General features: G+C 39.0%; 4 protein-coding genes across 4 annotated transcripts in view; 1 reads left to right on the plus strand and 3 right to left on the minus strand.

The window, feature by feature from the left end:
* LOC115007901 (charged multivesicular body protein 4b) overlaps window positions 1-5,187 on the minus strand; it is a 10,261-nt gene extending 5,074 nt beyond the window's left edge. Inside the window, exon 1 of the mRNA XM_029431021.1 lies at window positions 4,804-5,187. Coding sequence (XP_029286881.1) covers window positions 4,804-4,987 — 184 coding nt within the window. The 5' untranslated portion in view covers window positions 4,988-5,187. The remainder of the gene's footprint in view (window positions 1-4,803) is intronic.
* Window positions 5,188-5,706: 519 nt separating this feature from the next.
* LOC115007902 (uncharacterized protein C20orf85 homolog) lies at window positions 5,707-8,376 on the minus strand. Its single transcript, XM_029431022.1, has 4 exons — window positions 8,278-8,376; window positions 7,006-7,087; window positions 6,207-6,305; window positions 5,707-6,014 (listed from the first exon to the last, which is right to left on the minus strand). Exons 1-4 carry the CDS (start codon window positions 8,334-8,336, stop codon window positions 5,859-5,861), a joined length of 396 nt encoding a protein of 131 aa, XP_029286882.1. The 5' UTR covers window positions 8,337-8,376; the 3' UTR covers window positions 5,707-5,858.
* A 1,580-nt stretch (window positions 8,377-9,956) lies between these two features.
* LOC115007786 (SLA class II histocompatibility antigen, DQ haplotype D beta chain-like) lies at window positions 9,957-14,822 on the minus strand. The gene is made up of 3 exons (XM_029430749.1): window positions 13,975-14,822; window positions 10,227-10,502; window positions 9,957-10,096 (listed from the first exon to the last, which is right to left on the minus strand). The coding sequence occupies exons 1-3, from the start codon at window positions 14,147-14,149 to the stop codon at window positions 9,957-9,959; spliced, it is 591 nt and encodes a 196-aa protein (XP_029286609.1). The 5' UTR covers window positions 14,150-14,822.
* A 4,245-nt stretch (window positions 14,823-19,067) lies between these two features.
* pck1 (phosphoenolpyruvate carboxykinase 1 (soluble)) lies at window positions 19,068-25,415 on the plus strand. The gene is made up of 10 exons (XM_029431955.1): window positions 19,068-19,177; window positions 19,753-20,039; window positions 21,011-21,195; window positions 21,714-21,917; window positions 22,226-22,413; window positions 22,504-22,666; window positions 23,033-23,257; window positions 23,816-23,947; window positions 24,079-24,174; window positions 24,393-25,415. The coding sequence occupies exons 2-10, from the start codon at window positions 19,816-19,818 to the stop codon at window positions 24,848-24,850; spliced, it is 1,875 nt and encodes a 624-aa protein (XP_029287815.1). The 5' UTR covers window positions 19,068-19,177; window positions 19,753-19,815; the 3' UTR covers window positions 24,851-25,415.
* Window positions 25,416-26,033: the final 618 nt, after the last annotated feature.

The raw sequence follows: 26,033 nt of genomic DNA on the forward strand, positions 1-26,033 counted from the left end.
TTGAAACATGAAACTTTACTGAGGTTAAGGTTTGGTGCAGCAGCAGCTTCATCAGATTATAGCAGCACGCGGCTCTTTTCCTGGACTGATAACTTCATTACCCAACATCACACAAATCGTTATTAGATTATCTAGGTCGCAGAGCTGCACTCAGGTCGCCCCTTGAATCTCAGGTGACTAACGGTGTGACTCTTTGTTTTTCCTGCTGCTGCTCTTTTCAGCAGCTCAGAGGCACTTTACAGTAGTGACTGTCTCTGCGTAAAGTCTGTACAAATACAGTAGGGCTGCACGAGGCGAGGGAAATATGCGACAACGCTGTTGAATGTCACGATGATTTTACAAAGCAGTTTTCTACTGATCAACTAACACAGAAAATCCTTGAGTATACGGCAGTTTATGACATCAAATCAATTTATACAGCCCAATATCACAAATTATACATTTGTCTCAGTGTTTACAGACTGTACAGGTTACTAGACCCTCTGTCCTCAGACCCTCTGTCCTCAGACCCTCTCTCCTCAGACCCTCTGTCCTCAGACCCTCTGTCCTCAGACCCTCTGTCCTCAGACCCTCTGTCCTCAGACCCTCTCTCCTCAGACCCTCTCTCCTCAGACCCTCTGTCCTCAGACCCTCTCTCCTCAGACCCTCTCTCCTCAGACCCTCTGTCCTCAGACCCTCTCTCCTCAGACCCTCTCTCCTCAGACCCTCTCTCCTCAGACCCTCTGTCCTCAGACCCTCTGTCCTCAGACCCTCTCTCCTCAGACCCTCTCTCCTCAGACCCTCTGTCCTCAGACCCTCTGTCCTCAGACCCTCTGTCCTTAGACCCTCTGTCCTTAGATCCTCGCATCGCACAAGGAAAAACTTCCTAAAAGAAACCCCATAATTAAAGGGGGAACAATGGAAGAAACCTCAGGGAGAGCAACTGAGGAGGGATCCCTCTCCCAGGACTCGCTTTCGCTCAACGATTAAACAACAACAACGATATATTGTGCAGCGCGCAAGTACAGACATGAACTCTACTCAACTGAAACATGTACGCCAGTGTACATGAGTCAGTATCAGAGCTGGAGGCTTCCTCAGGCTGCAGGAGAAGTGCTTCCAATAACTTGCTTTTCTGGTGTGATAAAACATATTTAGGAATATGCTGCTGTCATGATATCATGTAACCTTAATCCTTCACTACTTTTAATTCAGATATAGCTTTTTGAAAATACTATTTTGCCAGGGTGGCAGGTGACCTGATATGTATACATAAACACAACCAACATTTACTCTGTATGCGGCAGGTGCTAATTTCATTCCCTGGCTGACGTACTGCATTAGTCACGGTTACATAGCCACTGTAATGTCATTTACTTCCTGATCACGCCAACCCTCTAAAAGCTACGAGGGAAAAACCAAGTGAAAAATATTAAACAAAGCCAAAGGGCTTTATTAAAATACCTGATGTTAAACAGCGAGAAGGTGATGATGTATAGAAGTATGTATGTTTGGTATGTTTGCTTTGAAGAATTTCTGGATTGTGTGTATAGTTATTCCCCCGACGAGTGGGCGGCTAACAGAGACGATGAACTATGTTGAACATCAGGTTTTAGGGTTGGAAGCTGGTGTACCACGTAATGGAGAACGGGTTGTAAAGTGCTCGTGGTCTGAGAGTTAGTGTTCCGAGAGAGGCTTTGTGGTTCCATCATAGATCTCCCAGCAACCACCGCTGGGGGGGGGTCATATCATATTTTCCAGCCATTATTGTGGCCAAAAATGTCACGGTAAACGGTGTTATCACAACATTTTAAAAACTCTCTTGAAACTTCAAGTAGAGCTGAATAATAGTTATAATTTGATTATATCCAAACTAACAGACAGGGAACTGTATGACGCAACGTTGTAGAACTAATATAAATATACTTAAAAACACCTCCAACCGGAGCCGGCTGCTTGCTTAAAAGTTTTGAACAGTTTACTTTAAATAACTTGTTTGCACGTCTTTAGACATATTCTGATTTCCTTTTAAAAAAGGGTCTGACGGAAGGTTCCAATGATGACGGTCACCTCAGCTAACCTGAACAAACTGTTAGCTAACCAACTAGTCTGCAAGCTCATTTAAATTACACTGATGTTCATATTAAAGAAGCCATGTCTGTGTTTTTGTCCTAATACTTTGTTTTTATGTGATCACCATTCATCGTCTACACCTGGTCATTCTGTTGATGGTTTCCCAGCATGCACTGGCTGAGAGGCAGTGTACACCACGTGCTGCTGCCCAGACCTCCACAGGGTTTACAAGTGTTTGTATTGAGAATCATTTTTAAATAGAGAAGGAGGTTCTGTTTTCAGAACAAAAATACATTTTAAATGAGCTTATAAATTCCTGAAAGCAAAGTTTTGGGTCTACTGCACCTCCGTCTTCATTGCTGGTTACACATACGTCGACCCACATGTACAGAGTTACAATACAGCTGATCGGCAACTTCTAAAGATTATGACTAAGCTTAATAAACAGCAGTAACGATACAGTAAAATGTAAATGTGGGGAGGACGCCTGCCTAACATGACAAAGAATCCCCTGCAGGATTGTTATGTCCCCAGTTGTAATCCGATACAACATTTCCAGCTGGTGTTAACATGCGATGTGTATCTGGATAACGACAAGAGATCAGGGGACTTTGCATTCACACCTGGTATAAAGAGCATTCTTATTATCTCAATTCTGCATTTGGATCTGATGTCAACATGCAAATTAGTTTAGCAGAACTAACATGGAGCAGCTCAGGTCAAGGGAAGCATTGATAAATAATGGGCTCTACTCACAAAGAAATAAACACACACAGACTGCAGGTTAATATCAGCTGTACATGGGGTCATAATGCCCGAGAATCAGCACACAATCGACATGTGCAAGATAGAAAATACAGTATTTGTATTTTCTTGTTACCACTGACTGTCTATAGAGGAACAAATCTACTTAAAATTATTATTATCATCGTCAGCATATTTTGAGTTCCTCACTTAAATCATGTGACGACAAACAGCACATTTTTGATGCGGTAAGAGTTGGCTCAATTATTCCAGTTAGAATAACCAATAACGTACCATATAGCTTTGTGCTCAATCTAACTTGTTCCCTGAGTGTTGAGAAGAAGGAGCACATTAATGCTGCCGTGATAACTTTCCAGAGTTTGCATCAAAAGAGTTTAAATAGCTCTGAAGTGTCTGAGTATCTGATGGGGCTTAAATTAACTTGCTGGTCTTTATTGCAGCTTCTGATTGCTGTGAATGAGAACACCAACTGCAGGCCTGAGGAGCATTACATTAGTACCACGGCCTTCGGAGACACAATAAAACAGTTTAGTCATTAACCTGATCATACTCGGTCATTGAGAGTGATCAGCCACTCCCTGGGAGCGCTATTTGCTAGATCGAAGATAAGATCCCCGATTCGAGATAATCCAGAGTACATAATTTGTTATAACTCTAAAAGGCAGCTACGTTGCATACTTCTGTCTGTGATTATATCTACAGTTAACAACATGCTTCATACGGCGACAATCACAAGACTACAAATATTTAATGTGAGACGAACAATCTTAGAAAACCTCATGAAGACGCTCTTTTAAAAGTTATTGGCAGAATCTTAAAAGAAACTTTCTGGATCAGAAAAGTTTCCGTCTGAGGTACAAGTAAAACATAAACACGTCCTTGTGTATGAAAGTATTACATTATAGAGTACATATACAATTATTATAGACAAATAAAACACATTTGTACAATTTAATTTGATCATAGAAATAAAATAAAATAAATAGCAAAGAAATGTCATTTTCAGCGACCATCTTGTTTTGTCACGTCATTACTGGGGAAATGGGATAAAGATCTTTTATTTTGTACCATTCAGAAGAAATAAACATTTGTATTAGATAGTTAGAAGAGCCTTTGCTGATGCTGGAAATACTTTCAACACAGCTTTTATGTTTTTAAAGATTAAAAGGGATTTATCATTCAGAAAATCTGACGCGAGGCACAATGTGGGAGTGTATGGAGTAGACACAAATAAATAAAGAGTAGGAACGTGTACTATTATGACAACATTAAGCGTAATGCCTGGACAGTTTTACCTAGTATGTTGTATTACTAAAAAGCAAGACGTACATCTGTTTTTTTCAAACTCATGTTTAAAACCATTAATAGTTTAGGACGGGCTTCCTTATAAAACTTAAATTAAAAACGTATTTATTCAGCATTGCCTTTAACTAACTGTCACTTATCCTCTGTTTTAATACTATCTTTGGCATGTTGTATTGTTCTTATACCTTAGTTTTATTAATTAATGGTTGATGGTTTTATCACGCAGTATTTGCACTTAAATTAGCTTGTTTTTATTTTATTTTTTGTGTTTATTCCAGGGAAAGCATTTGAACTCCACCTCCTGTATGAAAGATTCAGTACAAATAAAGTTGATTAATATTATTATTATTATTATTATTATTATTATTATTTAATTTAGTTAGTTAAACCAAGTGTCTGTGACAACATCGCACAGTTTGAAGGTTAATAACGCTCACTTTTCTTTCCTTAGCCTCTTCGTTGTTTGATAACCCCCCTGGTTATTTCACAGCTTTAGTACCAACACATTGAAACATGGAGTCAGGTGACCATGTGGACAGACTCAGGTGACGTTAACGTCAAGCAGCCCGTCAACTGCCAACTTCCCGGTTCTTCACTGTGGTTAGCCTGCGGGCTAACTCACTAACTAACTGGCGGTTTCACTAACCCGTCAAACTACCAACTTCTGGGGCTTTTTGTTACCTCGTTTGTTCTTCGTGCCATTCTTCTTCGCCGTAACGAGCTCCTGGTCGATTTTCTTTTCTAAGAAATCCTGTTTTTTGGCCAACATCTCCTCGGTTTCTCTGAGTCGCTGGATAGCCTCCTGGGGTGTCGGCGCTTTCCCACCCTTACCCCCGCCGCCGAATAACTTACCAAACATCGACATGTTGTTAGTAAACGTAAACAGGAACGGCTGTGTTAACCGTACGCGAACAGCCGGCACTTTGTGGTACCGAACAGGTAATGATTTAATGTCTCGGTTGTCTTTCTCGTCAACTATAAGGTTAGTCACCGAGCCGGAGGGCTGCCGCCGCTGTTGTTGTTGTTGTCTCTTCTTCCGCTTCTTCCAGAAAGGCCTCGTGATGTCATTACGTCAGCGCTGTTACGTGACTCACGTGCGTCATACTTTCAGGGGAATTTCACAAATGAGCAGGCACTTTTAATTAAACTATAAATATTTTTAGAAATCGTTTAATTAAACACAGGATTACATAATATTTTCTAAATAAATTCATTATTAACGGGTTTTTTAATCGACAAATGTACATACAAATTTAGCCTATTATTATGATTATTACTATTATTATTATTATTATTATTATTATTATTATTATTATTAATATTAATAATAATAATATTGCTACTAGTTAGCCTAGTAGGAGTAGTAGTATCTGTTTCAAGTGGTGGGAACTAACTAAGAACATTTACTAAAGTACTGAACTTAAGTACAGTTTTGAGGTACTTGCACTTTACTTGAGTATAATATGTGAACATTTTCAAATTAAGAGATATATGATATTGGTGATAAAGATTTATTAAAATATTAGCAAATAAGATCACAATTGTCAAAATACCTCTATCCAGAAACTGGACAAAAATATAACAGTTGTGGAGGGACATGAAATAACATTTCCATCGCTAATACATCTGAAATGCTTTTTTAAAAATAGATGTAATCTTGTGATTTAATGTATGTCTTTATTTAATGCTACATCCTCATATCTCACTGAGGCAGTTAATCGTTATTCATTCATTAGTCAGCTGCAAGCGTCACAAGGCCAGCCCAGCTCCTTCAGAAAACTACGCCTCCCATGATGCACCGTGGCATACTTTTCCAGCTGAAGATGTGAGTGACTGGAGCGCCAACCAATCAGGGCCTGAGTTGTCTGAGGAACTGGAGGAGAGGGTGCAACCTGAAAGACAGAAACACAGTATATGACAGGTAGGACTTTACACCACACAGAGGTAATAAGAATAAAAAATGTAAGTATAAATAAAAAATTAAGCAAAACACTGAGTAGCCGACCCTAAATGTCTGGATTTTCAAAAGTGAATGAAATAAACATTATGTACAGTCTAACTATATAAAAAAATAGATATTTTACCTGGATTAATTTGTCTGGAGGGGTCAGAGGTCGTGCTGCCGGGTCACCGGGGGGCTCCAGTCTGACGACCTCCTTCAGCTTCACACTCTCCTTCTGGTACTGAAATACAGAGAAGGCTGTGTACTTGTGTGATCCCCACTAATGTGTGAATCAATGCAAAGACTTGAAACAATATCTGCAATTTCTTTATGCATTTTGCTGTGGTACTTTTTCAACAGTAGAGGGCAGCGTGTGACTACAGGTTACCCCTGTGACTGCCAGTGGTGGGAAGTAACTAAGTACTTTAAGTACAGTACTTAAGTACACTTCTGAGGTACTTGTACTTTACTTGAGTATTTCTATTTCCTGCTACTTTAAAGGTCTACTTCACTACAATTCAGAGGGAAATATTGAGCTTTTTACTGCACTATCTTTAATGAATGACTTAAATTAGTAATTACTTTATAGATTCATATTAATAATACAAAATAGATTTGAAGTACATTATCCATTAGTCTGGATAAAGATAAGACTTTATTTCTATAAATTCACAATTTACCCGGCTGTAGATATAGTAACAAAAAATCTGCAACATGAAAGTGATGAACATAAATAATTAGAATTAATTAATATAATAATTATTCTGTGTTTTTGAACTGTAGTTATATTTTTATTGCTAATACTTTTTAACTTTTACTTATTAACTTACTAACGTTTTGAAAGCAGGACTTTTACTTGTAACACAGTGTGTGTGTGTGTGTGTGTGTGTGTGTGTGTGTGTGTGTGTGTGTGTGTGTGTTGTGTGTGTGTGTGTGTGTACCTCCTTGTAGACCTCGGTCAGGGAGCCCCACTTGTTGGGCCAAACTGCGGCCGAATCCTTCTCAACTTTTATATGTGCTTTCCTACACACACACACACACACACACATGCGCGCACACACACACACACACACACACACACACACACACACACACACACACACACACACACACACACACACACACACACACACACAATAAGATTTGTATAATATGCAACATCCATTCTGCTTCATTGAGCACTGAAAGGGGAAGGAAACACGTGTTTCCACCTCACACAGCTCTGTTTGCTTTTATAGCAGAAACTTCATACTGGTGCAAAAAACTAATGATAAGAATATCATCTAACTTTCATTATAGTGTACATCTTTCAAACAGAAAAAACATGCATTTTCTTGTTGTTGTTGTTGTTGTTGCTCTTTTGCTCTCCGTTTGTCTCGTTTGTTTTTATGCTGATCACTTGTTTTGCACTGACGCAAGACTCACAGGAGCTATAATTATTAAATGCTAACAAAAATAAATGGCTTATCTGCTAAAACGAGGCAGAAAATATGGAGGCAGTCTCTTCTGTCCGCTGAGACCGTACATTGAGACCACGACAAAGAAATATTTGCAGTTTCTCATCATTTAATCCCAAATGAAAGATTCCCTTTTTCACATTTTAACAAGATGATGTTTATGCTGCAGTGACGCATTTGTCTGGTTGGTACTACAAACCAAATAATTACATTTGTACAAGAAACTTTTCCTGTTGTAGCTTTAAAACAAGTTAAGCTTCTCGTTACAATGACATGCCAAATCTCTCACTTAACTTTTATTACCATAATAAATTAGTATGGCAAATTAGTATAGTAAGATAAATAGATAAATAAACGTTGTTTAATCAGGGGGAACCAATTGAGAGCAAGTCTTTCCTTCACAACGGTGCCCAGCGGATACAATCACATATGCATTATACAAATAAAAGTGTGAAATCAACATTAAAGATGTTTAACACATTTCACATCCAGCGGAAACACAAGAAGAGTAAAAGAATAATGAAAGACTAACAGTGATACCAACAAGCCTCCAGGAACACACATCTCATATGTTCTACAACTAAACAAAGGTCAGAACTTATTGTGACTTTTAAACACCCGGTCAACATGATGATAATAATAATAATAATCCCTCCGTCAAAACTAACAAACATCTTTGTGAAAAGATTTTTCTTTTCCATAAAGATGTAAATAAAACACAAACGCATCAAAACAAGCAGCAGTTAGCAGGTTTACCAGATTTCATCCTGATGCACAAAGTTGATGGGTTCAGATGTTCGCTGTGGATCCTCCATCTGTCCAGTGTGTGTGTGTGTGTGTGTGTGTGTGTGTGTGTGTGTGTGTGTGTGTGTGTGTGTGTGTGTCAGTGTGTGTGTGTGTGTGTGTGTCAGTAAGTGTGTGTGTGTGTGGCTTCTCTCTCTTTGTCGGGCTAATGTTTCACCTGTGTGTAAGTCACACTGACAGACCTGTTTACCGTTGCTGTGGAGACGGAGTTCCGTGACACACACACATATCTCTTCTTTGTGTCCTGCATGCGTAACCGTGGCGACAGTGGGATGGAACCACCAGAGGGTTTCTGCAGCTCAGACACACACGAGTGGCGTCCGTTGAAATATCTCAACAACTCAAACAAAACTCATTGATTTTTAATGCGATCGTTTTCAAATCTCTCTGAAGGCTGAAGTGCAACAACAAGGAAACAGTGAAATGAAACAAACAAGGTTTAAAATGTGTAACTCCAGATTTCAATTAAAAGCCAAGGTTGGTACTCTTGAGAAGAGTATGGTAGAGTTTGAAATGATCCAACTGAAACCCTTTTCCAATGAAAGTATCCGGCAGCACGAGATCCAGAAGTGGCTAAATCCAACAAGTAAGTCGTCAAACATTTGATTGAATAATTGTCCGGATGTAAAGAGAATTTCAACAAAATGTACCAAAGAATGTTTTTGGAAAGACAACCTACCCCAGCTTTAGGCAGAGCTCTGTCTCTGTTAAGTAAATCCAAGTTTATTGATGTAAACCAAAATGAAATAGAGTTTAATCAAGAAGGAGATGCTTGCTTACGCAAATAAAAATAAATGAAAAAACATTTGCGAGAGGCTCTAAGTTCTCTTCCTTTAAACAAACGTGTTGCCGAAGGAATGGAGCATTAATAGTTTAACTTTCTTCAAGAAACTTATTTTGCTCAATCCCTCTTGAAAAGGCAGCTGTTTTAAAAAGTAAACATCCTGAACTTTAACTTTAAAGTTAATACTGGATCACATTTTTTACTGGGAGTTTAAAGTTTTGGTGCAACATCATCAAATGTAATCTTGGGTTAGAGCAGTGGTTCCCAAAGTGGGTCTATTGCAGGGGGGGGCGCGGCAAGGCTTGAGCCCTGCTAGCATAACATGGACAAGTTTGTGACAGGGCTCCTAGGGGGGGGGGGGGCTCGAAAATATTCTTATCTACAAAAGGGGGGCCCTGCAGAAAAAGTTTGGGAACCACTGAGTTAAAGTAAAAAGAGAGGTTTAAATCTAATCTTTCTCCATTTTAAGTTAGTTTTAAAGTTTGGTGCAGCACGGTTTAAAGTGAAATCAAGATTTAATCGGGTTTAAAAATGAACCCAGTGTGGTTCAGTACACTCAGTACAGTATCTCACACTTTAAAATATATATATATATATGATAAAGGACTTCCTTCTCTTTGTCTCCAGACTCCTTCAGCTATAATGAGTGTTTGCTTTGGTTCTTTTTGAAATATTTCTGGTACTTTAATGTGCAAACATTTAACATGATTTAAAGGCTGGATCTGTGATTTCTGTCAGCAATATGTTGCAGACAATTATTGCAACATTGTGTTTCATCGTAGATAGTTTTATTGAATTTTCTCTTTTAAATGAGAGGAAAATGAGATTTAAAGTTTCTTTTATTGGATTATAAAGTGCCTGACAGTCGGGGGTCGCAGCTCTTCCTTCTGTAGCGGATCAGTCCCGAGGACAGAAACACAGCTCCCAGCAGCAGAGTACAAAGTCCACCAATCAGGTAGCTCCTCTTAGACTGAGTTAAGGAAGAATCTGCAACAAAACAACAAGAGGAAAGACTATAAGTGCAGAACACATGCATGTGCACTTCAGATAAAAGCGGACATTGTATTAACTTTGATAATCTGATCCATCTTAAATAAAATTGTCCCTCCTTCCTCACCCCAGTTATAAATCTTGGGCTCTCTGAGGCTGGCGTGCTCCACCATGCAGCTGACCTTGTACCGCCGGCCTGGCGTGAACTCCAGGTAAGAGTGCACCTGATAGGTCCAGTCTCCATTTGTCATCACCTCACTGGAGGTCACGCCCGAGGTCACTTCCTGTCCGTTCCGGTACCACGCTACCCTGATATGTTTGGGGTAGAAGTCGTAAACGCTGCACACCAGCATGCTGTCGGGACTGGAGCTGCTGGTCTGCCCGAGAGTGACGCGGGGTTCAGCTGGAATCACAGAGTTTTTACTGAAAGATGGAAGATGCACCAAAACTGAGCATCATTATCGTCTTTAAGCACATGGGACTGTTTCTATATATTCAATTATATTTTTGGAAATAAACTTTAGTCCAATGTGCACAAAGTCTAAATATATTATAAAAAACTCTCTACTGAAGATGAAGATGTATCAAAGATGTGCACACACATTGAATAAATACAACGTTAGTGTTTTTCCCAGTTTTTCATAAATCCTGGCTTTGACTTTGGATAAAAGTTTGATTCTTCATGTGATCTAAAAAGGTCAAAGTTGTGCTGATTTTACTTAGATTCTAAGTGTCTCTGTGTAGTCTTTTTGTATCTTGTTGTAGTCTTTTTGTATCTCGTTGTAGTCTTTTTGTATCTCGTTGTAGTCATTTTGTATCTTGTTGTAGTCTTTTTGTATCTTGTTGTAGTCATTTTGTATCTTGTTGTAGTCTTTTTGTATCTCATTGTAGTCTTTTTGTATCTTGTTGTAGTCTTTTTGTATCTTGTTGTAGTCTTTTTGTATCTTGTTGTAGTCATTTTGTATCTTATTGTAGTCATTTTGTATCTTGTTGTAGTCTTTTTGTATCTTGTTGTAGTCATTTTGTATCTTGTTGTAGTCTTTTTGTATCTTGTTGTAGTCTTTTTGTATCTTGTTGTAGTCATTTTGTATCTTGTTGTAGTCTTTTTGTATCTTGTTGTAGTCATTTTGTATCTTGTTGTAGTCTTTTTGTATCTTGTTGTAGTCTTTTTGTATCTCGTTGTGTCTCTTTGTAGTCTTTTTGTGTCTTGTGTCTCTGTGTAGTCTTTTTGTATCTCGTTGTAGTCTTTTTGTATCTTGTTGTAGTCTTTTTGTATCTCGTTGTGTCTCTTTGTAGTCTTTTTGTGTCTCTTTGTAGTCTTTTTGTATCTTGTTGTAGTCATTTTGTATCTTATTGTAGTCATTTTGTATCTTGTTGTAGTCTTTTTGTATCTTGTTGTAGTCATTTTGTATCTTGTTGTAGTCTTTTTGTATCTTGTTGTAGTCATTTTGTATCTTGTTGTAGTCTTTTTGTATCTTGTTGTAGTCATTTTGTATCTTGTTGTAGTCTTTTTGTATCTTGTTGTAGTCTTTTTGTATCTTGTTGTAGTCTTTTTGTATCTTGTTGTAGTCATTTTGTATCTTGTTGTAGTCTTTTTGTATCTTGTTGTAGTCTTTTTGTATCTTGTTGTAGTCTTTTTGTATCTCGTTGTAGTCTTTTTGTATCTCGTTGTAGTCATTTTGTATCTTGTTGTAGTCTTTTTGTATCTTGTTGTAGTCATTTTGTATCTTGTTGTAGTCTTTTTGTATCTCATTGTAGTCTTTTTGTATCTTGTTGTAGTCTTTTTGTATCTTGTTGTAGTCTTTTTGTATCTTGTTGTAGTCATTTTGTATCTTATTGTAGTCATTTTGTATCTTGTTGTAGTCTTTTTGTATCTTGTTGTAGTCATTTTGTATCTTGTTGTAGTCTTTTTGTATCTTGTTGTAGTCTTTTTGTATCTTGTTGTAGTCTTTTTGTATCTTGTTGTAGTCATTTTGTATCTTGTTGTAGTCTTTTTGTATCTTGTTGTAGTCATTTTGTATCTTGTTGTAGTCTTTTTGTATCTTGTTGTAGTCTTTTTGTATCTCGTTGTGTCTCTTTGTAGTCTTTTTGTGTCTTGTGTCTCTGTGTAGTCTTTTTATATCTCGTTGTAGTCTTTTTGTATCTTGTTGTAGTCTTTTTGTATCTCGTTGTGTCTTTTTGTGTCTCTTTGTAGTCTTTTTGTATCTTGTTGTAGTCATTTTGTATCTTATTGTAGTCATTTTGTATCTTGTTGTAGTCTTTTTGTATCTTGTTGTAGTCATTTTGTATCTTGTTGTAGTCTTTTTGTATCTTGTTGTAGTCATTTTGTATCTTGTTGTAGTCTTTTTGTATCTTGTTGTAGTCATTTTGTATCTTGTTGTAGTCTTTTTGTATCTTGTTGTAGTCTTTTTGTATCTTGTTGTAGTCATTTTGTATCTTGTTGTAGTCTTTTTGTATCTTGTTGTAGTCTTTTTGTATCTTGTTGTAGTCTTTTTGTATCTTGTTGTAGTCTTTTTGTATCTCGTTGTGTCTCTTTGTAGTCTTTTTGTGTCTTGTGTCTCTGTGTAGTCTTTTTGTATCTCGTTGTAGTCTTTTTGTATCTTGTTGTAGTCTTTTTGTATCTTGTTGTAGTCATTTTGTAACTTGTTGTAGTCTTTTTGTATCTCGTTGTGTCTCTTTGTAGTCTTTTTGTGTCTCTTTGTAGTCTTTTTGTATCTTGTTGTAGTCATTTTGTATCTTGTTGTAGTCTTTTTGTATCTTGTTGTAGTATTTTTGTATCTCGTTATGTCTCTTTGTAGTCTTTTTGTATCTTGTTGTGATCTTTTTGTATCTTGTTGTGTCTCTTTGTAGTCTTTTTGTGTCTCTTTGTAGTCTTTTTGTATCTTGTTGTGTGTCTCTGTAGTCTTTTTGTAGTCATTTGTGTCACTTTGTAGTCATTTGTGTCTTTTTGTAGACATTTTGTATCTCTTTGTACTATTTTTGTATCTTGTTGTAGTCATTTGGTATCTTGTTGTAGTCTTTTTGTATCTCGTTGTGTCTCTTTGTAGTCATTTGTGTCTTTTTGTAGACATTTTGTATCTCGTTGTAGTCTTTTTGTATCTCTTTGTACTATTTTTGTATCTTGTTGTAGTCATTTTGTATCTTGTTGTGTCTCTTTGTAGTCATTTGTGTCTTTTTATAGACATTTTGTATCTCTTTGTACTCTTTTTGTATCTTGTTGTAGTCATTTTGTATCTCTTTGTACTCTTTTTGTATCTTGTTGTAGTCATGTTGTGTCTCTTTGAGGTCATTTTGTATCTCTTTGTAATCTTTTTCTGTCTCTTTGTAGTCTTTTTGTGTCTCTTTGTAGTCATTTTGTGTCTTTTTGTAGACATTTTGTATCTCTTTGTACTCTTTTTGTATCTTGTTGTAATCTTTTTGTATCTCTTTGTGGTAATTTTGTATCCTAAAAAGAAATAAGTTGTATCTTGTCTGTTTCATAGTGCTTTTAGGGCAGTTATGTAATTACTACGGTGCTAAAGGTCAGTGTCGTCTTTTTTTCTCTTCTTTCAGCAGTGTGAATGGAAGATAAAACCTACTAGTTGGCTCCTTCCGACCCACATCTATGGGGCTAATAACTACTGAGAGTGCCCATTGAATCGGCTGATGACCTTTGAACCGCACTACAAATGGGAATGCTACGTATTCTGTTTCCATATGCTTCTGTCGATAGACAGTTTGTGTATGTTTTAAATTAAGAAGATTCACCGTGTTAATTAGTTTTTGAGGCTTGAGTCAAGCTAGCTGCGTCCCCCTGAGTCCAGTCAGTTATGCTAAGCTAGGATAACCACATCATGGTTTCAGCTTGAATATAGATCCAGTGTTTGAATATTCACCCATGTTCTCCTCAGTTGTGTTGAATATCAAACCGACGTTGTTGACACATATCTGCTGCCTCTCCACTTTCCTCTGCAGAACGTCATGTTTGTCTTCATTCAACATCGACGCAGAGATCAACCCAGCGGGAGTGAAGCCGGTCCAGTTCCCCACCCTGCTGTTGTACTGCATCATAAACTCTTTGTTGAAATACTAGTCGACCAGATACTCCACCTGCGCCCGCTCTCTGGAGTACATGGCACACCAAAAGTCAGCATACATGAAGTATCCGTTATCAGAGACACAATCTGAAGGGTGAAGGAGAAGGCTCTGTATAATATATATATATACATATATGATATGTGGTTTGTTTACATTCACAGTGCCTAAATAGTACAAAAATCAATGTATAACCTTTCTGATTTCCTGAATTCCTTACAGTATTATAGGCGACATCAATGCAAATTATTTTCATCTTTTACCCATCAGATTAGAAGATACCAACAAAGCAGCAAAACACACAGACTTTGTATTTGACATGCATATTTTCATGGTTTTGTCTCTTTGTGGTAGGCTTTATTGTGTGTGTGGTCATTTTGTGACTCTTTGTATTCATTTTGTGTCGTTTTGTAAACATTTAGTCTCTTTTTGGTAATTTCGTGTCTTTTTGTAGTCATTGTGTTCCTCTTTGTAGTTTTTTCTGTTTCTTTGTGAGTTTTTTGAGTGTCTTCCTGGTTGCTATCCATCTCTTTGAGTGATCTTTTGTAGGTGAAGGCGAGGAGGGCCCGCTGACACTTTGGGCCCTGGGGCCTGAGACCTGTGGGCCCGTTCATCCATCAAAGGAAGATCTTGGCTCAATAAGACGTTGTCAGTGTGTCCACCTCTTTGATTCAGACTGAAACATCTCAACTATTGCTATGAAAGTTTGTACAGAAAGAAAAACATTTCCTTTAAAACAGTCAAAGTCAATATTTAGGAAAAAACAGAGATTTTCTGAAATATCATCAAAATGCAAGTTTATAATGTGACTCAGTGGCCACACACACACACACACACACACACACACACACACACACACACACACACACACACACACTGCTGTAAAGTTCAAGTTCCTCATTCAATCAGACGCCCTAACTCTGCAGAGATACTGACAGCATGTCGCTCTGTGTTCTACTCGAGTAAATATAACTTGACGTTATAACCATAAAATGCTGCATGAGGGGAAAAGGAGATTCATGAGAGGCAGCAGAACACTATACAAATACTTTATGCATTATAACAAAAGTATTAGCAGCAAAATGTACTTAAAGTATCAAATGTAAAAGTATTTAATAGGCCACAGAAAATCCCTTTCAGATTGTAATATTGTATAATTAGATTATTAAGTTAAAGCAGCATTTGAATGCTTTAGGTGGCTGAGGTGGAGCTAAATTAAACTAATGTATAGACACTATCATGGTAGTTAAAGGTATATTACTACGTCATATGTTTTATTCAGATATGAGATCATTTATGTGTCAATCAGTGAAATAACTCACAAGTTTATCTGTCAAATAAATTCAGTGTTATATAATAGAACAATATGTAGTGAAGGAGAAGTGCAAAGAAATGTAATATTCATGCAAAGTACAAGTACATTAAAAGTATACCTAAGTACAGTACTTGAGTAACTTATGTATATTTTATGTAGAACAAAATAAAACATTGTTGGTTGAGAGACTTATTAAAACAGTAAATACTAACTAAAATATCAATTTCATATCATTTAAAATCTTTTGAGTGTAGAAACAATGTCTTTTATGAATACAAAGTTAATTTCATGCAACATATTCAAGTTTTCCTGTGAACAACATTGTGTGTAAACCGGGTCTTGAGACACACATTACTGCACATTCAGCTGTTTCTATTGTATAAACGTTCATACCTTCATCCCAACATGCTGTACGGCCATAAGACTTGCATAGAAAACAATGGATGCACGTAACTGGACACAGGTGGGATTACTCACCCACCGCAGAGCGAAGGGAAAGTCTCAGAAGCAGCAGGTACGCGAAGCTGTTCATGTTGAAGTGATCGGTCTTCTCAAACCTCGACTGCAGTTCATGAAGGATTCTTTCATTTTGACTGCAGCTGCTGAAACCAGTGAACAGAATCCTTTAGGTTGCAACAGTACATGCATGTTTTGCATTTTTATCGAAATATAAATATGTATATGTAATATGTATATGTATATATAGATATATATATATATACATACATACATACGTATATATATATATATATATATATATATATATATATATATATATACATACATACATACATACGTACATATATATATATATATGTATATTATATAAGTGTTGTCTCTGCATTACTTATATTAAAGAAACACAAGGTGGCGCTCTAAACAAGGACATCTGTTCTTGTTCTACGTCAGAGGTTCAGTTTCAAAAAGTGGTTTTACTGACATGAAAGCTTCAAGAATAATACAAAAGTACACAATAACACTAATATAAATACAAAAACATAAGATTGATATATATATATATATAAATGACATACTGTATACAGTACAAAGACAAAAAAGTGAAGATCTTCGGAGGATAGATACTCAGGTGTGCTGGAAAATCAAACAATCATTTTGATTTACAAAGAAATGCAACACAATATGTCATCTCTAAATGTTTGAAATAGTGGATCAGAAGTGTTGGTGCGTGGATGCAAAATAAAGATAAATGCAACTGAACCGCAGATTCAAAGAGACATCTTCGTAGTTCTGCCAAAGCCAAAATAATGTTATAATTATCCGGTTTCTCCCTTTAAAAGTCATAAAAATAGTGATATTTTAAGGAATATTAATAGTATTCTATGATTATTTTGGTAACTTTTTCTTCTGTAATTCTGATCTCTGTTCTGTTGAAAATACTTTCTGAATTTTCCAGAAGATTCCAGTTTTAAAAAGTTTCCATTTACTTTACTGACTGTCATTTTCCACTTTGTTATGTTTGTGCAGATGTTGAGTATTTCTCAGCCTGTGCGACTCTTGAGACCCCGTGTTGTTATCATGCATGTGGCTCTACGTCAGGGTACTTGATACTTTAACCTCTTCTTCTGCTGTTTGCTGTTTGCTGTCGGCTGCGGATCACGCCGTGCACCGAACGGACCTACGCTCAGACTTTACCTGCTGCTGTCGTCACTCGGAGGACGTTTGACCTGAAAGTGTGGGAAAAAAAGAGTTTTCTGTCTTTCGTGCTTCAATCTCATTAATTAATCATGAGGATAAAAGCAACACTCTTCCAAGTACATGAGCTTCAAATCAGGTGGATTCTAAATAGTTTGACACATATTTAACGAGCTGTGGCTGCAGAGAAATGAATGAAAGACTTTATACTTTGATAATCAATTAATCGTGCAGGTTATTTTAACACCAAAACAGTCACTGATGAAAATATGAATATTTGCTGCTGTTCTTCGTATTTTAAGATCATTAATAAGGACGCTTGATACTGGATATGTCGATGTTTTACAACTCAATTTGGCTGATTGCCAACGCAGATATCATACATATTTCTACCACTTAATTACAGAAAACATCAAGTCTCATATAATAATAATATTAACATATTAAATCGGAGGAAATGTTCACTTCTGGTCGATGACAATATTTAATTGTTAAGCCTTTATCTGCCGATGACGTGCCGATATCATCCTGCATCCTTTAAATGATTGAATATCTTTGGATTTTGGACTGTTGGTTGGACAAAATAAGCAAATTTAAGATTTCAACACCTCTGAGAATAAGACTCTGGTTTAAATGTAATATAATATATATACACACACAATCTTATCATTGCATGCGTTAAGATGATGTGCAGCCACCAGGACACTTTAGATTTTTGAAATATAAAGATTTATGTAATCCATCATTCTTTCAAAGTAAGAGTTCAAACAGTGGAGCTTTTTAATTAATAACAATAAAAGAATATGCTGTGCTATGCTTCAAAGGATTTTATACATTTACAGCCATCTGTGTTTTGAGTGCCTGTCTGCACTTTATCTACACATCCTGTGTTATCTCTTTACACCTGCTCAAACTCTTCCTTCCTCCCACTATAAACCAGCGATATACGATTATCTCTTGATGTTTTATAGATTGTACATTGGAGTCTATATACTCAGTTAATGAGTAATTGAGCCGTTTTCATACATGAACTGCGGATAACATCCACAACAGGAACACTTGCTGTAAATACGTTTAGTTTAGACGAGGGGTGGCGCGTGCACGGAGGCACGAGATGATACCACCGCGGTCACAATTTACTGCAACTCTCACTACTTTTATCTAAATGTGTCCGTCTTTGTTCACAGAGTCCAAACACACACACACACACACACACACACACACACACACACACACACACACACACACACACACGTACGCATTCTCATGGCTGATCTTTGTCCACGCGAGGGCGAGCCCACGTCTGTCAGCCAATAAAAAGCAGGCAATCCAAGACCTACGTCACACACCAGCCCGACGACGTCGAACCCTGAACTTCCATCACTGAGTCACGCGGGTCAAAGTTCAACAGCAGCAGCAGCAGGAGCTCAAAGAGAGATAATAAAGATGAAATCAAGGTTCTTGATGATGATTAAAAGTCATTTAAAGATGATGAATTTGGTGTCAGATGTCTTTCATACTTGAGAACATGATACAGACAGTAATTTATTGCCCTCCTGACTTTATCCAGGTTGCATTGACATATGAGAGGAAGCAGGATTCAAGTGAGAAAACAAACAGTCTCTCTTTCATGAGCGAGTTCCAGAGATAGTGGCGAGGTGAGCTGGTGACGCCCAGCTATCAGTGTTCAGCCGGCGGGCAGAGGGAACCGGTTACGTGAAGACGACATTACGTCCCGCTGCTGATAAATGATTCACCGGCCGGCCTGTAACACAGTGTTTTTTTTGTTTTTTTTTATCTGCAGGGAACAACACGTTCATGCAAATAGCTCAGAGAAGATCCTCCCCCCCCCCCCCCCCACACACACACACACACACACCTCCTCCCTCCTCTTGTGGGACATCCCAGGATATAAAAAGAAGAAACCTTCTTCACACCAGATACAACTCATCAAGAAGGAGGAACTCAACTCTGAACAACAGACACACCTGATGAGGCCAAACTGAAGGCGCTCTGCTCCCAACAAACTCCTGAAGGTAACCTGACGCTCTTTCTTTGTACTGGGACTTGTGTGTCATGTGAGGAGTGATATCTGCGGAGTGATGCTGTTACATCACACAGTCTGTGCAGCAGCAGGTCCAGTTTCTTATGCAGAATAGTATAAAAGAGGAATAATTATTAGTGAAGCAAAGCAATGACAATGTTAGATCACACAGGTGAAAGCAAAAGGAAAGTTAAACACAAAGAAAGTATTTAAAAAGATAGTATTACATATTAATAAATGACTTCTACTTATTTATGCTACTTACTTCTGCCATAGTTGTTCTCGTGTGTTTGCCTCTTTTATTTATTATGTTCGCCTACTAATATTAGTTTATCTTTAATCTGCACAGTCTGTGCTGTTGTAATGCTGTTAATGTGGGACGGCTACATAGTAAATGTATAATGAGAAGTATAGTTTGTATAACATGAAGCATATACTGCTCAAGAAAGGAGAAGAAAGACAGAAAATGATGCTTTATTATTATATTAATGTGCTGAACTTTCTTCTACCTTTTCTCCTCACCCTTAATGTGTCTGCGCTCCCTCTTTCCTTCCCACTTCTCCCCAGGCTCTTCCACTTCGCTTCCTCTCGTCTTTCTTCCTGTAGGCTCGCTCTCCAGACTCCGCCGCCATGCCTCCTCAGCTCCCGTCCCCGAACCAGAACAGTCCCAGGATCCTGCAGGGCGACCTCAGCGCCCTCAGCCCGGCCGTCAAGGAGTTTGTGGATGCCAACGTGAGTCTCTGCCAGCCCGACTCCCTGCACATCTGCAACGGCTCCGACGAGGAGAACCGGGCCATCCTGACCCAGCTGGAGGAGCAGGGGATGATCAAGAAGCTCAACAAATATGAGAACTGGTAGGTGGGCTGGGGCGGGCCTTTAAGGTGTTTTCTGGAGTGGCTTTTGGGGTATTTGATGCTTTTTGGTGGTGGACAGTAACTAAGTACATTTACTGAAGAGGTACTTGTATTTTACTTCAGTATTTCTATTTCCTGCTACTTGATCCTTCTACTCCGCAACATTTCAGAGGAAAATACATTTTACTGACAGCTTTCAGAATAATACAAAATGTTGTCATGTATTATTATAGGTAAAATACACTTTATTGATCCTTTGGTGAAATACACAAGTTACCCAGGAGTATGTATAGTCAAAAGAAAAAAGAGCTTCACCTTCACCAGCTGCAACATTAAAGTGATGAACACATTAATAACTATAATACAATAATATAATATTATTCTGAAATGGGCTGTTGTGCAGAATGAGTAGTTTTGGTACTTTAAGTACATTTTGTACTGGACTTATAACTTTTCTACACTGTGGTGTTAACACTGTTACTTTCTGAGTGTCTCTGGTAAAATATAAGACCTGGATGAGGTGAAATAAACGTTTCCTGATGATCTTAAATGGATTTTTGAGTATCAGCTGTGGTTGTTTTTGTTTCACAACAAAGGAGTAAACTGGCAGGTTCCCCGGTCGTGTTGCCGGTAAAGACAATGTGCCTGAGTTAGTCATCAGCAGCTGTTGAAATAAACAACATACGTGTAAAAGGTCGACATTCTGACAAACCAGTAAGTCCAGTTCCTTCAGTCGGACGACACCGGATCAGCATGCCGTCATACAAACACGTGCTGCTTCAGGTGTAAGGTGAACGTAGGAATTCTGTGTGTTCATCCTGCAAAGGAAGGAAATTAAAAAATTTAATGAAATGTTCCTTCCATCCCTCCTTACTCTTCCTCTGTCACTTCCATCCCTCCTTACTCTTCCTCTGTCACTTCCATCCCTGCTTCCTCTTCCTCTATCACTTCCTACCTTCTTCCTCCTGCAGCTGGTTGGCCAGGACCGACCCGAGGGACGTGGCTCGTGTGGAGAGCAAGACTGTGATTGTGACCCGGGACCAGAGGGACACGGTGCCCACGCCGCTGGATGGCGGGGTCAGCCAGCTGGGCCGCTGGATGTCCCCGGAAGAGTTTGACAAAGCGATGACTCAGCGGTTCCCCGGCTGCATGAAAGGTACCATCTAGAATTTAGCCATTCATTTTAACCAGGAAGAACAAATACTAAGAAACAAAACATATTTCTTTGAGTAAGAGCTTGGAGTGATTGTCCGTCTCAGCAATAATCAGTTATATTATATAATTTTATTCTAGATAATTATATATACTATATCATTCTTTATTAATTATATTATCATGTTGCATTTTTGTCATACAGGTGTTGTGATTTATATTCATTGTTTTGTAACGTGGAAAGCACTTAACACTTAAATCTAAATAAAATGATTATTTTAGTTATTATTAGTTTATCTATCACTGTGACCATAGTTTTCACAGTATGTGCAGTACAAAGTGTATGGAGACTTTTTTAAAGAGAATAAACATTATTATTATTATTATTATTATTATTATATTATTATTATATTATTATTATTATTCTAGTTTTCTGAAGCTTAGATTTCTTAGAAACTCAAGAACGTGCGTCTCATCACCTGCAGTAAAACTTAAGTAACATTAAAATGTTTCTCTCCTCAGGTCGTACCATGTATGTGATCCCCTTCAGCATGGGTCCAATAGGTTCCCCGCTCTCTAAGATCGGCGTGGAGCTGACGGACTCTCCCTACGTGGTGGCCAGTATGAGAGTGATGACCCGTATGGGGACAGCCGTGCTGTCCGCTCTGGGGACGGGCGAGTTTGTCCGCTGTCTGCACTCAGTCGGCTGCCCGCTGCCCCTTAAACGTACGTCAATAACAACAAAACAACATCAACTAAATCACTTCTGTCATATTCATTCAGCAGTCTGTCACTTTAATAAGATATAAAACAGAGAGAAGCATGAAAATCTCTATATTTCACAGGCCGAAAAAAAAATTACTTTAATGACAAATCAATTATCAAAATGATTATTATTTTTCTGTCGATTGACTTAACAATTAGTCAACTAATAATTTCAGCTCTACTACTGATAACTGTATTCAGTAAAAATGTCCCCCCGTCCTCCAAACACAGGCTGTCCACTGATTAAAATAAACCACTTTGTCTTTCAGAGCCCTTGGTAAACAACTGGCCCTGTAACCCCGAGCAGACGTTAATCGCTCACATCCCGGACCGCAGGCAGATCGTCTCCTTCGGCAGCGGTTACGGAGGAAACTCCCTGCTGGGGAAGAAGTGCTTCGCTCTGCGTATCGCCTCACGTATCGCCAAAGAGGAGGGCTGGCTAGCAGAGCACATGCTGGTGAGGAATAAAAAGAAACAAACATCATATAATTATAATATAATAACTTTTCACAACAACCTGATTAAACCAAATGTGTGTCCTTCTCAGATCCTGGGCGTCACCAACCCTGCAGGGCAGAAGAAGTACATGGCAGCCGCCTTCCCCAGCGCCTGCGGGAAGACGAACCTGGCCATGCTCTGCCCGACGCTGCCCGGCTGGAAGGTCGAGTGTGTGGGAGACGACATCGCATGGATGAAGTTCGACGACCAAGGTGAGGAACTCAAGACTTTCAAGAAGATCAAATTTCCCTCAGGGACCTAAAAACTAGAAGGGGACTAAGAGAGCACAGACCTTCAACAAGGCCGTTTCCATTAGTGGATAACGATGCGTGTATCCGCCCCGTGATTCAGATCCGCTCCAAAATGTTAAGTGTTCTTCCTTGGCACGTTGCACCCTTCCAACAGGTTTCATGGAAATCGGGCGAGCAGCTTTTCCGTAATCCTGCTAACAAACCAATAAACTACCCACCAAACCAAACCGAAAACAATACCTCCTTGGCGGACACATTAATAACAGAAAACTATCATTTCTATTATTCATTATTAACTTTATCTCCCTCTCTGTTCCCTGTCGCTAGGAAACCTTCGAGCAATCAACCCTGAAAACGGATTTTTCGGAGTTGCGCCCGGCACCTCAGCCAAAACCAACCCCAACGCCATGGAGACCATCGTCAAGAACACGGTTTTCACCAATGTTGCAGAGACCAGTGATGGCGGCGTGTACTGGGAGGGAATGGACCAGTCACTGCCGGAAGGGGTCACCATCACCTCCTGGAAGAACAAGCCCTGGAGCTCAGAGGATGGTACAAGTCTTTTATTTGTTTTTATTTATTGAGGCAATGCAAATAGTGCAGGTAAGAGAAGGAAAGTCAACATAGGCATAGACAAGCACCAGAAAACAGGAGGTTAAATAGTGCTCTGGATGCAGTAAATAGATCTTGATAATCTAATCATCTGATAACATAAAGATTAGCAGATTTTATTCTATTCTATACGGATGATCCACTCTATAGAAGGGTAATCTGGTCAACCAAAGGGCGTAGGGACTCGGCTTGGGAACATCGAAGGGTTCAAGTTCCTAAACGGACCAAGTATGGAGTATTGGACTGGCACCTTGACAGGTACTGCTGGGGTGTCCTTGAGTAAGACACTGGACCCCCACACTGCTAGGTCTAACTTTATCATTATAATCAGAAGAAGTAGGTTTTCAGTCAAGGTTAATCAGTGTTTCCCGAGCAAGAAGAGCGCCTTTATGAGTAGGATGTACAGAAGTGAGATTTAAATATCAACACAAAACAATCACACACAGAACAAGATATTGTGAAACACAGCTTACCTTCATGTCTCTGTTTCCTCTTCAGGTGAATCCTGCGCTCACCCGAACTCTCGTTTCTGCACTCCGGCCGGGCAGTGTCCCATCATCGACCCACTGTGGGAGTCCCCGGAGGGAGTCCCCATCGAGGCCATTATCTTTGGAGGGCGCAGGCCAGAAGGTGAGCGAGAACTGGCTGGAAAACCTGGTAGAGACAGTATGCAGTGGGATCAAATAAGCGAGAGAAGAGAAACAATTTGAGAAAAATATTTAGATGATACTAGTTGAATTTACAACTCTTCTTCCCTTCAGGTGTTCCTCTGGTATACGAGGCTTTCAACTGGCAGCACGGAGTGTTTGTTGGAGCATCCATGAGGTCAGAGGCCACCGCTGCAGCTGAATACAAAGGTCAGTATCTAATCTTTCTAATGACAACATACTGACCACCATTAATGCATTTTAAGGAGTTTCCTCACCCTGAGGATATGAAGGACTGCTTGATTGGACATTAATTAGCCTTCAAACAACAATCCGAGCTTTGTTTCTATGTAGTTTTTAATCTGGAAGTCGGTTGAATATGAGATACTAAGCCATTCTCTCCACTTTGTCCCCATTCTTTTCTGCAGGCAAGATGATCATGCACGACCCCTTCGCCATGCGCCCCTTCTTCGGCTACAACTTCGGCCAGTACCTCTCTCACTGGCTGAGCATGGCTGACCGCCCCGGCGTCAAGCTCCCCAAGATCTTTCACGTCAACTGGTTCCGCAAGAGCCCTACCGCCGGATTCCTCTGGCCCGGTTTTGGCGACAACATCCGCGTGCTGGACTGGATGTTCAGGCGGTTGAATGGCGAGGCTGGCGCCACGCCCTCTGTCGTGGGCTACCTGCCCTGCCACGACTCCCTGAACCTCCAGGGCCTGCAGGGCGACGTGGACCTCAACGAGTTGTTCTCCCTGGATCAGGAGTTCTGGCAGCGGGAGGTGGCGGAGGTGAGGAAGTACTTCACCACGCAGGTGAATGTTGACCTGCCCAACGAGGTGGCCCGGCAGCTGGAGCTCCTGCAGCAGAGAGTGAAGGAGATGTAATGAGGAGGGAAGCACATTGGAAATTCTAGAGCAGAATTTTATTAAATCTTGAACGACTAGAAGAAATTCCAGAACCGGAATGTGAATAATTCTAGAACAACACCTCACTGTTATACCGAGAGATTTTTATGAAGAATTTCTTTCTTTGAGGTGGAGCTTCATGAAAGAGGAACAATTTTTACTGCTAATTTTGTGTGTGTGTTTTCATTAGCTAGAAATCATCCCCAGATTATTGTTCTGAAAACACTTCTGCTAAGATTGGGCTGGGGATGCTGAAATGAATTATTAATTATAATTATATAAACTTGTAGAAATTGTAGCGTTAAGAAACACTCTGAAGAACGCTGAGGAAATGTTTTCTGTTTCCATTCACATGCTGTCGTAAAACAGCGCTACGTCAATGTTTGTCCTGCAGTACGTCTGAATTCTACTATTTAATAATAACTTATTATGAGTGTCGGTGCCATATGGACTTGGATGGCACAGAGAGAGTAAACGAGTCGATGTTTGAATCCCTGAACTTGGAGGAAATGTGTGTTTTCTGTTCCTGTTTGTATTCTTAATTTATTTTTATACACTATCTCTTGGTTCTGTTTTATTGTAATCTTGAGTCTCCGAAGAGAAGGGAGAAAACAATAAAAGTATTTTCATGGATCCGGTCTTGTTGCTGTTGTCATTTGTGTTTATGATATTTGTCACACTCTGGCTCTGTGTCCCTGCTCATGGACTGAGCTAAAGACTTATTAGTTTTCTGTTTCCTGTTTTTTCTCTTGTGTTCCTGAACTGCCCATCTACACACCTGCTCCGCCCAACTCTCCACCTGCACTGCACCGCCTTGTCAGATTACTTTGTACTTAAATCAAGTTTTCTGTTCAGTCTTTGTTGGGTTCTTGGTTTCCATTATGGGATTATAAATCCGCTTTGTCTGCAAGAACAGGAATCAAGATCCTTAGAGTAGATGCATTGATTAAAGTTACCAACAGAAACAAACTAAATATAACACTCTTACAGTAGGCTAATATCTGCTGAGCAATACATTGCATTAATGTTGGGACATTAAACTTTCCATAGAAATGTCCGGTAAAGAAAGCAACGCCTCATCAGGAATAAAACTCAATATTTAGCCTTGCTGGTGGAACAGTAGAATACATAGAAAAGAATAAAGTACAGACGCTAAGTTCTC

This window comes from Cottoperca gobio, chromosome 5, assembly GCF_900634415.1.
Source record: "Cottoperca gobio chromosome 5, fCotGob3.1, whole genome shotgun sequence".
NCBI classification, from domain to species: Eukaryota; Metazoa; Chordata; class Actinopteri; order Perciformes; family Bovichtidae; genus Cottoperca; species Cottoperca gobio.

Coding starts and splice junctions, on each gene's coding strand:
- pck1 (XM_029431955.1), top strand. CDS start 19,816: ATGCCTCCTCAGCTCCCGTCCCCGAACCAGAACAGTCCCAGGATCCTG. Junction 21,196..21,713: donor GTTCCCCGGCTGCATGAAAG/GTACCATCTAGA, acceptor TTCTCTCCTCAG/GTCGTACCATGTATGTGATC. Junction 23,948..24,078: donor TGGAGGGCGCAGGCCAGAAG/GTGAGCGAGAAC, acceptor TCTTCCCTTCAG/GTGTTCCTCTGGTATACGAG.
- LOC115007786 (XM_029430749.1), bottom strand. CDS start 14,149: ATGATGCAGTACAACAGCAGGGTGGGGAACTGGACCGGCTTCACTCCC. Junction 10,503..13,974: donor CACAACTGAGGAGAACATGG/GTGAATATTCAA, acceptor CTGTGATTCCAG/CTGAACCCCGCGTCACTCTC. Junction 10,097..10,226: donor GCCCAAGATTTATAACTGGG/GTGAGGAAGGAG, acceptor GTTTTGTTGCAG/ATTCTTCCTTAACTCAGTCT.
- LOC115007902 (XM_029431022.1), bottom strand. CDS start 8,336: ATGGAGGATCCACAGCGAACATCTGAACCCATCAACTTTGTGCATCAG. Junction 7,088..8,277: donor GTGCATCAGGATGAAATCTG/GTAAACCTGCTA, acceptor GTGTGTGTGTAG/GAAAGCACATATAAAAGTTG. Junction 6,015..6,206: donor CTCCAGACAAATTAATCCAG/GTAAAATATCTA, acceptor TCTGTCTTTCAG/GTTGCACCCTCTCCTCCAGT.